The 17,750-nt window shown below is 26.9% G+C and overlaps 1 protein-coding gene across 5 annotated transcripts in view; it reads right to left on the bottom strand.

Annotated features, from left to right (window-relative positions):
* The window catches only part of LOC129975215 (calmodulin-regulated spectrin-associated protein 1-like), a 176,118-nt gene that overhangs the window by 6,250 nt on the left and 152,118 nt on the right, over nt 1–17,750 (bottom strand). For 2 of the 5 annotated variants that reach the window (XM_056088207.1, XM_056088203.1), the window contains 8 exons: nt 17,528–17,642; nt 14,676–16,596; nt 13,382–13,509; nt 11,834–11,998; nt 8,351–8,446; nt 5,922–6,034; nt 3,021–3,343; nt 315–478 (listed from right to left, as the gene is read on the bottom strand). In XM_056088207.1, coding sequence (XP_055944182.1) covers nt 315–478; nt 3,021–3,343; nt 5,922–6,034; nt 8,351–8,446; nt 11,834–11,998; nt 13,382–13,509; nt 14,676–16,596; nt 17,528–17,642 — 3,025 coding nt within the window. The remainder of the gene's footprint in view (nt 1–314; nt 479–3,020; nt 3,344–5,921; nt 6,035–8,350; nt 8,447–11,833; nt 11,999–13,381; nt 13,510–14,675; nt 16,597–17,527; nt 17,643–17,750) is intronic. The other 3 variants (XM_056088204.1, XM_056088205.1, XM_056088206.1) reach the window with 3 other exon arrangements.

The following is a 17,750-nucleotide window of genomic DNA, read 5'->3' as shown; positions in this document are numbered from 1 at the left end:
TTCTCACTATAGTATTTTTAATTTTTTTAGAATACAATTTTGTGTCATCTTTTAAGAATATGATCCCTACAATAATCACATTACTAATTTTTCTTGTAAGAAGCAGACAAAATGCAAAATATTGAGAAAGAAGGGGGGGGACTTAGATAAAACTTATGTATATAAATCAACTGATACAAAATTAATTTGTTAAGCAAAATATAAAATACAAACTAAAAGAAAATAACAGAAGGGCTTGATAGATAACTAATTAAATGCAAAAGAAATTAGCCATCTTCATATCAAGAATATCAGAGCAATAAAGTTCAACTTACTTATAAAATCTATCCATCATTTTATCAGTGACATTTTTTGGTCCAATACCGTAAAGTTTAATGACTTCTTCTCTTTCTGGATTATAAGTGTAGAGTGCTCTGAACTGACATCCAGCATCACGAAAGAGTATCAAGAAATGTTTGCTTTCTGATCGGTTAATTTCCTAAAGAGTAAGTTGACAAAATAAGAAAGTAAAATAATATTTCATAATAAACATAGAGAATTGTAATAAAATATGGAGGATAAAATTCATTCTGAAATAAATTTTAAAATATTTAAGAAAGGGAGAAAAATAAAAATCAGAAATTCATAACAAAAGCTTGAATTTCAATGAACAAAATAAATGATTAATTTTTATAAAACTTCAGAAATAAAATGCAGAAAAAAAACATGCAAGAAATGCAAATATCGATGTATCTCTATATATTATATATATATATATTATATTATATTGGGAAGGGTTTATATTTGCACAGCTGCATATAAATATAGAACCTCAATTACATCATACTTTAAAAATATTAAAGATAATAACAAATAATCTTGTTATTTTGCTATAAATATGTAAAAAAAAAAACATTTAAATAGAAAATGTTATTTATATTAATAAAAAACAAATTAATTTGAAATTAATTTTTTACATCATAATTTACATTAGTGTGTTAAAAACGTATTACTGTTGCCTACTGATATTTTTCATCCAAATCACTATTTATTACTTAACTCAGCATTCATAATAATAATTAAACAATTTTGTGAGAAACAGAAATGATGCATATAATACTTGAATTCAAATACATAATTTTAATGATATAAATACAATATGCTGTAAACTTTATATTGACTCCATTTTAGAACATTTGATTGCAAAACTATGATGATGACAACAGTTCATATTTGCTTACACTATCAAAAATATTGTATAAAAATTGTCATGGAATTCATGATTTTTAACAATTTATGAATTTACTTAAAATAACTTTTTAGTTTGTTCCATAAATTAATTTTTTCCATTAAAAATAATATAAATTTCCAAATTTTTTACAGATAATTTGCAAGAAATTACACGTGTGTGTGAGAGAAAATCATCTATTTCTTTTATTGAACGCTTTTTATTAACATCTTTCAGAGATATATATTTTTCATAAAAACACAGTGAAATGATTTAATTTTTTTTATCAGCAACTACTTAGTGAATTGGGAGGGAGAAAAAATGGAATACTTCTTCTGCACTTTTAGATTATTTTTTTTGTCACAAAACATAATTTAAAAAAAAAATGAATGCATATGTGGCTGTAATTATATATACACATACTACTGAAGTTAATTTATTTTATTTTCCTTTTAATTGCCACTTCTCAAAGAAACTAACCAGAATTGTTCTTAAACAGCTATGATTTGAAGTATTTTTCAATGCTTGTTTCAATTTACACTGCATCAAAAGCTTTGATTTTGCAATCTGTTCATCAATTCTTATATTTTGTAACTGATAGTTTATAATGATTTTACAAAGCACTACAACTAACATTTGCTAAACGTACATATGATAACAATTAAAACAAAGGAATACAACAATAAACACAAGATAATTAAAGCAGGAATTCACAAAAATTTTGGATATTGTCATCCATTTTTTTGGTGAATTATATTTTTTAGAGAACAGAACTCACTCTTCCAGAAAGAAATTTTATAAATAAATAAATAATTAAAAAAAAAATGGGAAAGGGAGGGCATTATTAAATTTAATTTTATTAAAAATATATCTAATATCTACTTGATACAGTTTTAAGCCCACACACATTCACAAATTATGGAAAGATACTTGTAGAAAACCATCAAAATTTAATTAGTTACCAAACCATAATGAACCTCCTGGACTAAAGCATAAAATTAATGATTAGGTCAGAGGAGCAAAACTGGTTCATAGAGGAGTAAATAATTATCGATAAAAGATTAATAAAATCTACAAGGAGAAGGCTAGATAAAACATAACAAATCTTGATATGTTGCAGTTAAAGTATGAAAGACGGCATTTTATAGAATACCTACACATTTTACAGAATACCGAAAACTGACTGGCAATGCATGAAATGATTAAACATCTTATACATCTCCTAATCATTCTACAGAATGCCAAATGTCCTTTTGAAAGTTTGCATTCTATCATCATCATGTTCCAGCAAAGTATGGAACCTATCTTCAATGCAAGATAAAGAAACTATTTCAAAAAGCATAGATGACACTGAGACTATATTTAATGGTATTAAATCAATATGATGATGGCATGCTTAACAAAGAGATTTACATTTATGCTACCCGTTGTGTGTGTGTTTAAAGAAACCAGTGATACAAATGTGTGCACAAGGTGTCATAAAAAAAAAAGAAATACATATCTTTTGTGGCCATGCTAGTAAAGAGGATGAAAATGAAATTTTATAAATACTTTGTTTCTAAACTAATAATCTATTTAAATGACAGCATTTATCATAACCTTTGTACAAATATCATTTGTCATTTTTTATATATAATAATGTATAATAATTCTCATATTTCATACTTTGTCTAATAATGTCCATCATTCTATAAAGTGTCTAGATATTCTATAGAATATTAGGTTTTATATATTACATGAAAGGGATATTAAAAAAAAACTCATAACATTATTTTTCTGGAAATTTAATATAAAGAATACATATTTATACTACCTCTAAAACTTTCTTTTTAGTTTCTTCATTTACTGCTCCAGCCAATACAGTGTTAATTGCATTTATTATAATCCCTCTGTTTGATTTTGCTGCTGGTTTCACAAAAAGCTTCGGTCCTGTGTAATCACCAGCTGCTGCAGAAGAACCATTGGAAGCAGTGTCAGAAGCTCCATCACTAGATGGTCCACTCCCCTCTGGAATTTGCAAATTTGCATTTCTATGAGATGAAAAACAATTGCTGGGACTCCTGTTCCTATCGTGAGAAGAAGCTGAGGTACTTGCACTGTTTAAGGAATCCAGGTCAAAATCTTGTACATCTCGACCTATAAAAAGAATAAATTTGATTTACCATTCTTTTTTTCAAAATAATTCATTCAAATGGGATAAATTATACCAAAATGTAAGAATTTGTATTTAGAATTAATTGAATGTGATGACAACAGAAAATCAAGTAAGAAAAAATTGAAAGACTAACAAATCACACTAAGAAATATAAATGATGATTTAAAGCTAGAGTAACTAAAAACAGAATGATATGGGAAATGTCAATGCTTTTTAAATATTGTACATTTCATATACCCTCTAACATTGGTTACTCAGGCATCAGCAGCAAATCTTAACCCCATATTAGATATAATGCAGTATTGACAAATCATTGAAGAAAATATATATTTCCAAAGAATTTTAATAAATTAAAACAAATATTTAACAGGCATTTATACATACATGACATTCATTATTACATACATGAAATTTAAAAAAAAAATAAATAAATAAATAAATTTTATTGATTAAACATATTAACTCTGTTTATACACATTAAATTTTTTTTTTTCATTAAACAATAAACACTTTTTTTAAAGCCATTTCTCTGACATTGTAAACAGTATAACATAACAAACACACATATCAATTTTTGTAATGAAGAGTGATTCCAGTATTCTGTATTCATGCTAGAACAAGATACCATATGTTTTTTCCTAACCATGTTAAAAATTCATTTTCTGCCAGCATTGTTATGAGCGAGATTTCAGGAAGAGGGAATTTTAATCATTTTTTCTTTTTTGCAATTTTCCGTAGTTTTTTCACCATATACATGTAATTCCCATCTTAATTATATAATTATGGGAGAATATGATTTTAGGAACCCTAGATTATCATTTGGATTATTTTACCCAACTTTGTCCAGGGAGTCTTGGCATTTACCACAATCGATGCATTTTCTTTGAATGCCCCTCTGCCCTTTTTATGCTTACCATTTTGAACTATACTATTCTATTTAAATTAAAACTTGAATATTTACTGTTTATATGTCTACTCCAATCTTGAATACTATCCATAGTTGCTATGCCCCCCGATTCCATCGATAATGGCTTAGTGAATTGCTTTAAAAAAGTAAAAATTTCTTTTATCCTATCCTTTTTTCCCCATAATATCAAAGCTTTCTGTAAGGAGGGTTTTGTTTCTCAGAAAGACAGCACATTGTGATGTTAAAAATAGTCCCACCCCCATGGTAATTTAAAATTATAAAATGAAAGCACTTTGAAAATATCTATGGAAAGCTTATAATTCATTAAAATATAGCTTATTACTAGCAGCAAATCAGAGGAAATTCTTCAAAGACTAAATACTTATGTATATTTAATTCTCAACTAAATTTTTAAAAAAATATTGCATCTATTAAATCTGAAGTCTATATTTTAAGAATAATGTTTAATGGCAAGTTTGTACTGATGATGATATTGTGTCTGCATTACCATGGAAAGGGGGTGCAGTAGCTTCTGAGGGTAAAGACCCCTGAGCACCCGAGGGCAGAAGTTTGACTTCTAGCTTATATGAAGACAACACTCACACAATTACTTGCACAACCCCTTTTTACAGATGGCCTCTTTCATGCACCTTACAGACAAAACACAGGATGAAGAATAGTCATGCCTACACCAGGACATGAACCCGGGGCACCCAGATGCACTAAACCTAGGCTGAAGATGGCAGCACTAATGGCACAATGCACATCAACAAAAATAATAGGTTGGTACAAGAATTTAAGAACTATTTTTGAAACTGTCTATGATTTTCTGATCAACAAGAAGAATGAAATATGAATTGGAAAGAAAATACCAATTTTATTATAGCAAAAACTGTAGGAATTCTAAGAAAATAAATATTTTATATGAATTAAATTCATAAATGGATTGATTCATTAAGAAACTTGTGGTCTAGCTTAACAGAAACAATGTTTGATGCAGACATTGTTTGAAAATAAAATGCATTAATCAGAACACTATTTTGTCATTTTCATACAAATATCAAACTCTTGTACTTTGACATTTCATTATATATTTATTCATAAATAAAGGTAAAAATAAAATTTCTTATTAAAAATAATTCTCAGCTTATTGTTGAGAATCAATAGATTGAGAATTTATCAACTAAACTTAGTTTTTTCAACTTATGCATAAGCCCAAACATACATTTCTCAACACTGTATTTGTTATCCCCTCCCAAAGATATGTGAAATAATAATAACTTCTGGCATATATATAACTAAATTTAAGGAGAAAGATGAAATAAACAAGTGTGACAGAAAGAATTTAAAAATAGTTCCTTTTTATGCAAACAATTAATATAATGTAAATATATTAAAAGATTTAATTGAACTTTATATTGAAAGATGAATTCATGAAAAAAATATACAGTAAATTCATAAACAAACTTGTTAGAGAAGTCGATAAAAAATCAAAAGTATAAATTCGCTTTATTAAAAAGACGTTAAAGATAACAAAAATGAGACAGAAACAACAACAACCTCATATTAATAGAAATAAAAATAGATAAATATAAAAAATAATTCTAAAAAATTACAGAAATCATTATATAAAATATAGAGATACAACCTACTTGTAAGAATTTGGGAATTTCTTTTGTTAGCAGCATTATCCAAAGATATTAAAGATGATAAATCACTATTCATGTGAATGTATGCAGATCTAGGCCTGGGCTTGGATTCTCTCCTGCATTATTTTAAAAATTTAAATTAGAGAAATTATGATGATTCACACATTACACACAAGTAATAATAAACATAAGTAATGGGTATTGATAAAATCATGTTTTATAAGACTAATTTTCAGTAATAAAAAGAATAATCAAATTAACTAGCATTTCAAAAATCAATATCGAATAGTTTTACATGTTTTGCCAATGAAGTTTGTAAAACTGAATAATTATAAAGAACTATTCAGTCAATAATTAGAATAGACAGGAATTGGGAAGATCAATATTTATTAATCTATTTTTTACTAGTATCAAAAATATCACTACAAGAAGCAGACTATATTCATATATGCAAATAAATAATTTTGTCATTGTGTTAAACTGTAATAATTTTTTCTGTTATTTTCTGCATTATACTGTAAATATTGTTACTGCTCTTTTTCATTTAAAAGACTACTTTTTATTTACTTTTTGAAGTTTAAATCAAATACTGGTGAATTCTATAAGTTCAGAATGAATATTTATAATCATTTCAAAGAAATTTTAATATTTTACACACAATAAAAAAATCTCACAAATATGAAAATTATAGACAGCTTTTCTTAAGAAATTCCAATAATATACAGCCAACTAGAAGCACCAATACACAATAAAGTTAAGATTTATTTACTCACTAATATTGGCTATCTAGCACTATTAAAAGATAAGGTAGGAGATAAAATAAAAATGATGATAATTGCTTCCATATTAGACAGAAATTCGTAATGAAAAATAGCTACATTCTCTTAAAAAACGATTCAGAATTCTCTTTTAATCAGTTAAAGACAAGAAAAATGTACGTAGAAAAGTAAGCAAATATTTCGATTTAGAAATATATGTTTTTAAAGTAATATTTCAGAAAGCCTCAATTATTTTTAACCGGTAGACTACAACTAAGTAAAATTCAAAATATATTTTTAAGACATGGTAAAACATAGAATAAATTCTTTGGTTTCTTGTGGAGTTAACTGTTCCTGTCTTTCTTCATTTGTGATATCTTTATTCATCACACATAGTGATACAGCATCTACTATTAATAAAGGATAATGTATATGTTGGAGCTCAACGGGAAAATGATTTGATTTAAGATGTCAAATTTTGAACATATTTGGGGCTGAGAATGTGCTTTGCAATGACTTTTTTTTTGAAATTTTAATTAATTATAATCAAAATGTTATTTTTTCTTGATAGTTTCTAAAAATATTAGTTAACAGAATTGATTTTTAAACTACTTTCAAATTTTAAAAGCTGGCTTTTTTTAAATACAAATTGTATAAACTACTCAGAAAACTGAGAAAGAAATATTATGATACCATGAAAGAAGATAGAGGAACTGAAGAGTTATGTTTTTAATAGCATTATGATACCATGAGTCTGTTCAGTCTAGGATGGTTCATATACACAATGTAAAAAACAAGCGTGTGGCCATTATAATAACATGGCTTTAACATCTATGAAAATCTGAAGCTTAAAATAATTTGTTGACAGAATTATGAACCTGAAGTCATTATTGAATTAAAATTAAATAAAGAAAATACTTCCAAATAACCATAGGTTGTTAAAGGTCATGTAATTTGCTAGTCAATTCAAAATCCAGCAGATTAGCAGTGAAAATGAAGTGTAAGTCCAAAGACTTAAAGGTACAAAATACATAATAGGCAATGAGTAGCATTGAAAAAAATTTGTACATCTGAAAAACATCTGTACAGCTAATAAGAAAAAAGCTAATAGAATTCACCCTAATCCTCTAAGCAGCCAATTATTTTGATTGAATAAGTTCAAATTTTTTTAAACAAGCCTTTAAAGTAAATAAACCATATTGTTTGTGTGCGCAAGGGAAACTTTAAAATGTTAAAAATTTCAAAGATCATGAAATTTTAAAAAGTTTAAAAATAAATAAGAATTTTCATTGAACTGAATATGTATGGGGGAGGACAGAAACAGCTGATTTAGCTGCTTAGAGAGTAATTATTATTACAATTTTCACTAGAATAATAACATTTAGAAAGAATAAGCAAAGACATAAATCTTTCGTAATTCAAAACAGAATTGAAAAATTAATGATTTTATATAAACTGGAAATATATGAATTCTCACTAATGTGAAAACGAAACAAGTAAACATAAACCAATAAAATATTTAACTCAAAATAATCATAATATTCAGTTCCCAAAAATTAAACCAATTTGTTTAATAATAAAATAAACTTGCAGGTAAAGCATACTTTTAATAAATTCTCTTTTTGAGAGAACCCTAAAAATTAAACGAATAACAGTCATGCTTAACATTACTACCTGAATTGCTTTGAAGTACAATTATTTCTAAGCTCCACTGTTGGTTTAGTAAAGTTTGTACTAAGCCTGTGATCTCTTCTTTTCTCAGGATTGACACTATAGGTAAATATTCATTACAATGATTGATAAAAAGAAATAGGAATTTTTTAGAGATTTATTTTTACTTCTTTGATAATAAAGAAAATAATAATAAAGCATTTACATCATAAGTACTAATTCAAATAAAAACAAACTTTCAAATAATAAAACAAAATATAATACACAATACAATTCCCTTTCTTTCCAATGTTTAATTTTTAAAAATTTATGAGGAAAATTTATTCTACATAAAATAAAAGTTCAAAGTTTTAAAAAAACTACCCTCTCCCACTCAAAAAATATTTATTTAAATGGAAAACGTAGCTAATTTTTATTTTAACCACAAACATACTTTTATATGAGATTACCAATCTATCTCAACTGCTGAAACCCAATAATTAGTAATTCCCCCCCCCCAAAAAAAATCGATTTTTATTATTTACCTCAATACTGCGAAATTTAAACATCCCCCCCCACCAGAAAATCAATAATTAATAAGGACACCAATTTTTTTTATTAATTTACACACTCCTATAAAGTATTTCTCAATAATTTATCATTTTTTTTCTTTCCCAAAATCCTTTTGTAGAACATAATATGGAGTTATGATCGAAAATTTAAGAAATTTTAAATCAATATAACAATGATCTAATTATCCCATTTTTTTATTATCTTTTTACAAAAATGTTCCTAATAATTTTCAAAGGATGATATATTTATCTAATTTTGAATGACTAGCACAAGAAACAAATTTGACTATATCGATATCAATATTATTCAATTTTTAACTCAAACTTTAACCTTTCCCAATTAAAATAAACTATAAATATAGCAAATTATTTGAAACTAAATAATAATTCAATAAAAAGAAATTATATATAAATGTAAAATATATTTGTAAGAAAGGGTTGATAAGAATTATTTTTTCTTAAATGTACATGCATGAATATTTAAACAATATACATAGATAGAGACATGCATAGCAAGACAAAGTTAGTTTAGCATCTGACATGCAAAATTCAAGCAGATTGCACACAAGAATCACGAAGAATGTTAAGCATGACTATTATTCACAAGATAGGTACAAAACATGAGAGAAATCGACAAGTAGCAAAACATGTTTATGGAGAAATAAAACAATACACAGAAGAGAATTCAAAACAATCACAAATAACAAAGGATGCTATAGTTTAAAAAGGTACTTTGATTTTTTTTCGATATAAATATAGTAAGATTTACAAACACAAGGGCAAAGATTGATTTCACAATACAAGTCAGATAAGTGGTATAAAATAGGAAAGTATATTTTGTTTCTATTGCTTACAAATAAATATTTACAATCAACAAAGTGAGACAAAAACAAAGAGCAAACTAAAAAAAACAAAAATAAATATTTTTTAGGTATCAGATAAATAACTATTTATGTGAAAATTTTGATATTTTGTAAATAAAGATGTGAATTAAACGCATAACAAAATATAAGCAAAAAATATAAATAAAAACATTTAAAAGCAAAACAGTTGTCATTAAAAAAAATAATAATTGCCAATTTTTATGCATATATTAATATATGATAAACTAACTGATAACAAAAAAGCCTTTTTCCACATAAGTATGTCATATTATTGTGGACATAAAAGCAGCAAAAATTTTTAACTCTAAAACAAAAATATCATTTACTTAAAGCAGGCACTCATTATTTGTTCTAATAAATAAAATGAGATTCTTATTATGCATGTGTATTTCAATGAAGGTATATGATTGGCTTAAAATCACTGATTCCAATGAAATTATTGTAAATTTTTCATAATTTAATTTTGTAGCAAGTTTTTAAAACTTTTAAAACTGTCTTAATTTTATTTTATATAAACTACAAATGAAGTTACAGCTGTTTTATAAAGAAGACACAAGCATTATTTTGTGTTCTATTAAAACCTTAAATGCATTTTCTGAGATATAATATTTTTAAAGAAAGTAGTCTAATGTATCAGTGATCTCTCAAGAATTGATATGATATCTTAGATTGTATCTCTGAAGTTCATTTTATGTTTTTCTTTGAAAACTAAGATCAATATTAAATACAAGTAACATTTTTAAGTGTCTAAGTGCAAATAGAAAGGACTTTTAACGAAAATTATTAGTAAATTAATAACTTTATTCGACTAAATTTCAAAATTATTTTGAATTGTGAGAAATGTTTTAGAGTATAATATAGATAACTTCATAAAAATATAATTCTGCAAGGATTTATGTATATTTAGAATATAATTTTATCTATGGGTGTTATTACAAGGTTAATTTTTAAAAAAAATTCTAAATTGTTCATTTTTTTAGAATATTTTGAAAGCTTGACTTTACAATGTTTTCAAAGCTTTGAAATGCATGTAGTTAAAAAAAAATCCAAGGAGAATACATAAATTATTAAAAGAAAAACCTCTGAACTAGTTGAATACCTTAAACTTTTCAAGAAGTATCAGACTGTCTGATATGTTATTTATGACTGATATGTTTGTTTTTTATTTACTTTGATGATAATAATCTGGTTTAGGAATGACAAAAATCATTCCAAGATAGAAAGTGGCCAAAAAATGATAGTTTTAAATCAAAGTGCATCTCCTTCTTCTAATCATATTTTGCAAACAATTCTCCTATAGATCAATGAAGTGATTGACAATAATTTCCCGAATGCATATAAAAATATCAACAAAAGAGGACTGATATGTTAGAAAAAGACTTTTGAAAAAGTTGAATATGGAACCTCTTCATAGGTATTTCTTTATTTTTTAATCATACTTCTTTTCCAAACACAAATTCAAAGTCAGGATTAACTAAATGAATGTTTGAAACTATAATCTTTTATTCAAAGAAAGTAAACAAGAAATTATTCTATTAAATGAATTAACTTAAGAAGGATTATAATCTACAAAAAAAAAAAAAAAAAACTACTTTTTATTTAAAAAAAAAAAAAAAGTGAACATATAAATAGAACCATAAAGAATATGTTTTCTAGATTATATACACTGTAATTTCTATTTTGAATCTGCATCACTGCAGAAGTTGAAACTGAAATTTTTAACATACCATCTGTTAATTTCACAATAGAGATATACAAAGATAAATGTTAATTTTTAGACAATAAAAAAAAATCAAAAAACTAATTTAATAAGCAGAATAAATATTAATAAATGAGTTTCTGCTCTAAGTAAATGATAAATATTGTATAAACCAAAATGAAAATGACAAACATATTTCAGCTGTTGAAAGAACGAAAAGGAATAAGGCATGTAAAAATGAACTGGCACTTTTACAAACAAAAAAAGAATGGACGTTTTAAGGACAAAACAGAATGATTCACTTTGCTCACTCCAAAGTCAAGCAGGCCACTGCACAGAACAATACACATACCTTGATCTAGACTTAGAAGAAAACTTCCCAACCGTCTCTTTGGGAAGCAAAGCTCCTTCCTTTTCAAGTTCTTCTCTCAACTTCCGCTGTCTGTACTGTTCTAGAATTGCTTCTCTTCTTCTCTTTTCTTCTTCACGCTTTCGTTCCTGTTCTTCTTGTTTCCTCCTTTAAATTTAATCATTGTGAACTTCTTTAGATACAGGTGAGTAAGAGGGGTAAATTGTGTGCAGTGCATATGAGTTGTGGTGTCCAGCATAAGTCAAGATTTTTAAAGCTCAGACAAATTAGTCAACATTTTTAAATTATAATAATTATAATTATGATAAAGATGCAGTGAATCAATAGGAAAATAATAGCAAACACTCAAATTCTGGTTCGTAGTTTTAATGCGAATTGTTTGAGCTAACTATGAAAGTCATTCAGAGGCTTTCAAGCAAAAGAATACCTTATTCCCACATAATACTATTCTAATCCAAAACCAGCATAATCAACCAATTGATTTCCTTTTGTCTGAGTATTATTTTAATTTATAAATTTCTCAAATGAAATCCTTTATTCCAAATGGGAAAGGGGGCATTTTTTTTTTTTTTGTTACAGAATTCTACTTACATCCAGCATTACAGCCACAGATCAATAAATCCACACTATAAGGAAATTTATGAAGTGTGACTGTGCCTATTAAAACAGCTCTGAATATGATCAAAGTATGTAATAGTAATTAAATAAGCAAAACAAGAATTTAATTTTAAAATCAATAAACATTATTTTGAGAAATGAAAATTCATATTTAAAATATAAATTGTTTAACATTATAGAGCTGTTTTTACAGAGAAAACATTAAGTATGGAGAAATAACCAGACATGACATTTAAAACATCAATGGTTTGGAATTCTGATATCGTTATTTGGGACCCTGTTCTACAATTCTAGAAATGATAACTGCTACTTATATTTTTAGATTTAATTTGTTCATCATCTAATACAACATAATTTCATTAACAATAATGATTCTGTGAAATTAGATTATTCATATGAACATCATTAGATTTATACCATAAATATGGCAAAAGTTTTGTGCCACATGTTTTATATCTTGAAATACTTTCTGAATCACTTTCATTTAAATAAAATGATATAAAGAAAAGAAAAAGGAATATACAAAACAGAGCCTCCTAAAAAAATGAGAAATAAAGGATTATCTGCTGAATAAATGTAAAAGGAAAATTGACAGAATACAATTTAAGATGGGAAAAAAAGCAAATGAAGTGGTTTCATGATAGTGCTTTAATTAATAATATTTTCACATAGCACATTTTTCAAGCACAGCAATATTGATCAATGTAAATATTAAATTTCACATTATTTAAAGCTTTTTGATAGCATATTTAGATACATACATTCTTTGAATTTTTTTCACGTGAGTCTCCAAAAAATAAGAAATTATTACAAAAGCAGATTAATCGAGAATGTTTCAATGCAAGTTAATTAATTAAGCAAAGCATGCATTACAACAAGACAAAGTTAATCATTAAATGAAAATAAACATACATTTCCTCTTCTTTTATTTTCTCATACTCTTTTTCTTTTTGGGCCCTCCGCCTTTCATATTCAGCTTTCCTTTGAATTGACAAATTCATAATCATTTCCTTTTTGCGGGCCATTTCTGTTTCTGCATTCTAAATAATGACAATAAATATAAATTAAAATCAGCCCTTTGACTTGAATATATCAACTCAGGCACCATTTCATTGCATCATTTTGATACTGCATCTTTTTTTCTTTCTTTTCAATTTTAATTGTTAAAAATTCTTACAGAATGGTCAGAAGATAGAAACTAATTTTTTGGAAAAGAATCAACTCAAAGCAATTATTTGTTTATAATTTTCAGAGAAATAAATCAATAATTGTATTTTGTATGCTAAGGAAAATTGTATGCAAAAAATTACTTTTTGGAGTGCAAAGGGTTAAAAGATTTTAATTATGTAATAAGACAATATATTATTGCTATTTTTAAACAATTGTACATTGCAAAAGTTTCTTAAAATCTTTTGATTATTTATATGCTTACTACTTACATAGATAATTTTTGTTTACGTTTGAAATTACAAAAAAATAGCAATCAGTCTCTTAGTTTGAAATACAGGATCATCTTTTTGATTACAGAAACTGAAACAATATGTAAAGTTATTATATTAAATAAATGATAATTTAAGTATTAAAGTAAAAAATTATAAAAATAGATGAAAATATACAAATGATCAGAATCTCACAGACACTATCAATAATTAAATCACATTGTGCACAAAGTGCATTAATTATTTATGTAAATATTAACTGACAACTTTTAAATTCTAATAAGATGTTTTTACATTTGAGATACAAATTAAAAAGGACTTTAATTAAAATAAATGAATTTAATTTAGTCATTAAAGGAGAATTATGAACAAACAAATATATATTAAATTGGAGTATTTGTATATTAACAGTATATCACTGTTAACCTTTAAGCTTAATGGCATGCCACTGGCCATTAATCAAGATACTTAACATGATATATTTGGCATTTTTTTATTTCATTAATTTTGTGAAAATGTATTTGTTTTTATTTAGCTATTATAAAAACTAATTTTATAGTATTTACATTTGTATATAAGAAGCAGATTTTCAATGTTTATAAATATTCTAACTAAGTGAACATAATGAAGAACATAAAAACTTGCCAAATTTTATTTAATTAAGTTCTAATATCATCTTGCTATTTATGACTGAAGCCAATTACCAACCAGACAAGAATGAAAACAATTATCAATAACTAATAATAATGAAGTAAAATGACACTAACTGGATCAGGATGCACCAAATCAGCACCAATGACAAAACCAAGAGAATTGGTATCTTCTTTGACTTTAGTTGGCACATTTTTAACAGACAATGAGTTTGGCACAGGATTATTCTCTCCAGATTTAAGATTCCTTTGTGGCCTTGGCTTTGGTTTTCTCACTTCTTTTTCAAGAGGTATATAAAAACCTTGTTTATCATCAGTCACATTTTTGTCTTTATTAATGTCATTAGGTTTATTATCTGGCACTTGAGGTAATACAACATGAATTTCATTTGCTGCTTTAGATTTTACAGGTCTTTTAATTGGCTCGACATTTGATATGGCTGCAAGTGTTTCAACTGGTTGATTTTGCCTGCAGATTGTTGTCTTGGTAGCAGGCACAGCCTGCCTTTGATGCCTTTCTGGTTTGATGACTTTGGAATACAATTCTTCTTTTGGTATTACTTTCACTGGGCTAAAAGTCTGAGGTAAAGAGGAAAATGGAGTATCAAAATCTGTTGGATGTTTGCGCAGCAAATTGTGTCCATCAACATGAGGAGATGGAAGACCTTGTTTCAAAGGCAAAGTAGGTTCGTCAAAGTGCCAATTCATAGGCCTGTGTAAAGATTCAGGGCTTTTCTCATTTGTTGATGGATCATGGAGGAAAAAGTGAGAGCAATCATCAATGCTGTCCTTCATAAGATTCTCTACCTGTTCTTGTTGAAGCGATATTCGAGATATATCCAACTGCAAATCAGTAAGACTAGTATTAAGGTGATCAATTGAGGTCTGAAGATCAATATTTACAGTTTCATTACCAGCATCAATTTTTTCCATAATATCATCTTGAATTGAAATTTGGTCTGATATGTCAGTTTGGTTTAGCCATTTCTTTTGCATACTATCCAAGTCTGCAGCTATCTCCTGCATTGACATGCGTTTTACCATAGATGGTGAATTACGAACTGGAAGCACAGTTTCTCGAAGGGAAATGTCTGCTTCACCAACTTCTTTGCCAGTACCACTATCTGGAGTACCAGCATCACTGTTCTGCCCTTTGCTGACAGCCTGGAGAAATGCTGCTTTACCTAATTTTTGTCTTTGCTTTTTCCAAAGCATTTCCATACGCTTTTTCTTTAACTCAATCTTTCTCTTCTTGTCTTCCAATTTCATTTTAATATTACATAATTGAGAATTGAGTGCATGGTCTACAGGTTCTGTAGGGGTTTCATGACCAGAGTCTGTTTGGGGAAAGTTGGAACTTACAGCATGCTGTTGTTGCCATGTAGTTGTATTGGGTAATGCAGCAAAAGTTGTTTTCTTTGCTTCTCCATCTGATCTCTTACCAGAGCTGGATCCTTTAGAAACAAGTTTATCTTTCTCTAGCATTTCCCTTTCATGAGGCATGTATACAATATTAATGGAATGATGACTACTAGAGTCTCTTAACTTTGATAACTGCGCAAAACTCGTTGTCGAAAAGGTATTCTTAACATCAACATCACTTAAACAAATTCCTGAGCTTTGTGAACTAGAAGATTCAGGAACACTTTCAGCACCATGACTATTTGAAGAGCATTTTCTTCTATTGCTCTCTGTGATATTTGAAGCTGAAATAGATCTCATCGGTCCATCTACACCAGCAAGTTGATTATAATAGTCTTCCATATTTCTGCGCCCTTTTCTTTGCTCATGTATACCATTTACATGTCCATCACCAGAAGAGCGCAGACCATGTAAACTACTTTCACTATATTTTCTAAGTCCATAATTCAAGGATTCTCTCTGAGGAGATCCCTGGCAGTATAGGGGAGTTCTAGAAGTGGGAGTAATATTTTTGGGTAAGCCATTATCATCAGTACTGCAAATAGAGGGTTGTGATTGATGACTGCTAGCACTTTCACCCTCTGCTGGAAGTCTTGGAATTTCAGAGCTAATGTTTCTAAAATAAAAACAATAACAGAAATGAGGAGAAAAAAAAACTACAAATATCATAAATCATTAAAGAAATAATTCATCACAATTACTTTTGAAGAGTTGCAAATTCAAATTTATTCTCCATTTTTTCTCTCTCTTGTATTTAAAAATATAAAAGACTTTTTATTTCTTTAAGTTTATAAATATTTAGGGGGGATATAGAGAATCAGAGATAAACTAAATGACAAAGAAAGATATTAGTTCTGATTCATTACTGGAGGCATAATCATTAATCATAAAATTTATATAATTTATACAAAAAAAGATAATAATAATTTATCATAAAAATTACGAGTTTTCGATGTTATACTTAATGACTTTTTCCCTTTAGTTCAAAAATTGTCATGCAAAAATGCATCCAAATACAATTTATTTTCATTACTACTTTAATAAGAGCAATAGAAATAGAATTAAAACAACAGGAATAAGATTCAAAATTATTGAATGAGATAAATAATCAAATATGTAAAAATTTTACAACAGGAATAAGATTCAAAATGATTGAATGAGATAAATAATCAAATATGTAAAAATTTTACAACTCAGCTTATTTATTATAAAAAAAAAGCTATGCATTAGATTTTCTAAGTCAAGCAGACAATTTATTTTAACTTTTTCAAGCAAATACTTCAACAAAAATCAATGATAAAATTTCAGAGGATGCTAATCAATAAGTTAATTTCTTTAAAATAACTTCTAGATTAAGATTTTAGGAAAATACTTTTTAAACACTTTTAAAGTTCCAGATGGAAAAAAAAAAATTTAAAAGTTTTTTTTTTAAGGGTAAAATAAGCTTTATTTTATTTAAAAAATTACATAACTGATACATTTTAACAAAAAAAAATTACACGATATTTTGCAGTGATGCAATTTATTAAAAATATACATATGCATACCTTGGAACACTACCCACTGAATCAGTTGAGCTCACATGTGGTAAAGTAGTTGTTTTCCAACCATTAACAACACCCACTGAATTGGTCCTCTGCAACTCATTTGTTCCAATTTCATCTTAAATAAAATAAAAACAAAAGCTTTCTTAGAATGAAAAAAGGATTATAATCAACAAACATATAGTAAAGAAAATTATATTTCTTTCAGGCCAAAATCTCCCTTTTT

Source organism: Argiope bruennichi, chromosome 7 (assembly GCF_947563725.1).
Source record: "Argiope bruennichi chromosome 7, qqArgBrue1.1, whole genome shotgun sequence".
In the NCBI taxonomy this organism is placed as follows: domain Eukaryota; kingdom Metazoa; phylum Arthropoda; class Arachnida; order Araneae; family Araneidae; genus Argiope; species Argiope bruennichi.
This window is presented reverse-complemented; position numbering and strand designations above follow the sequence as displayed.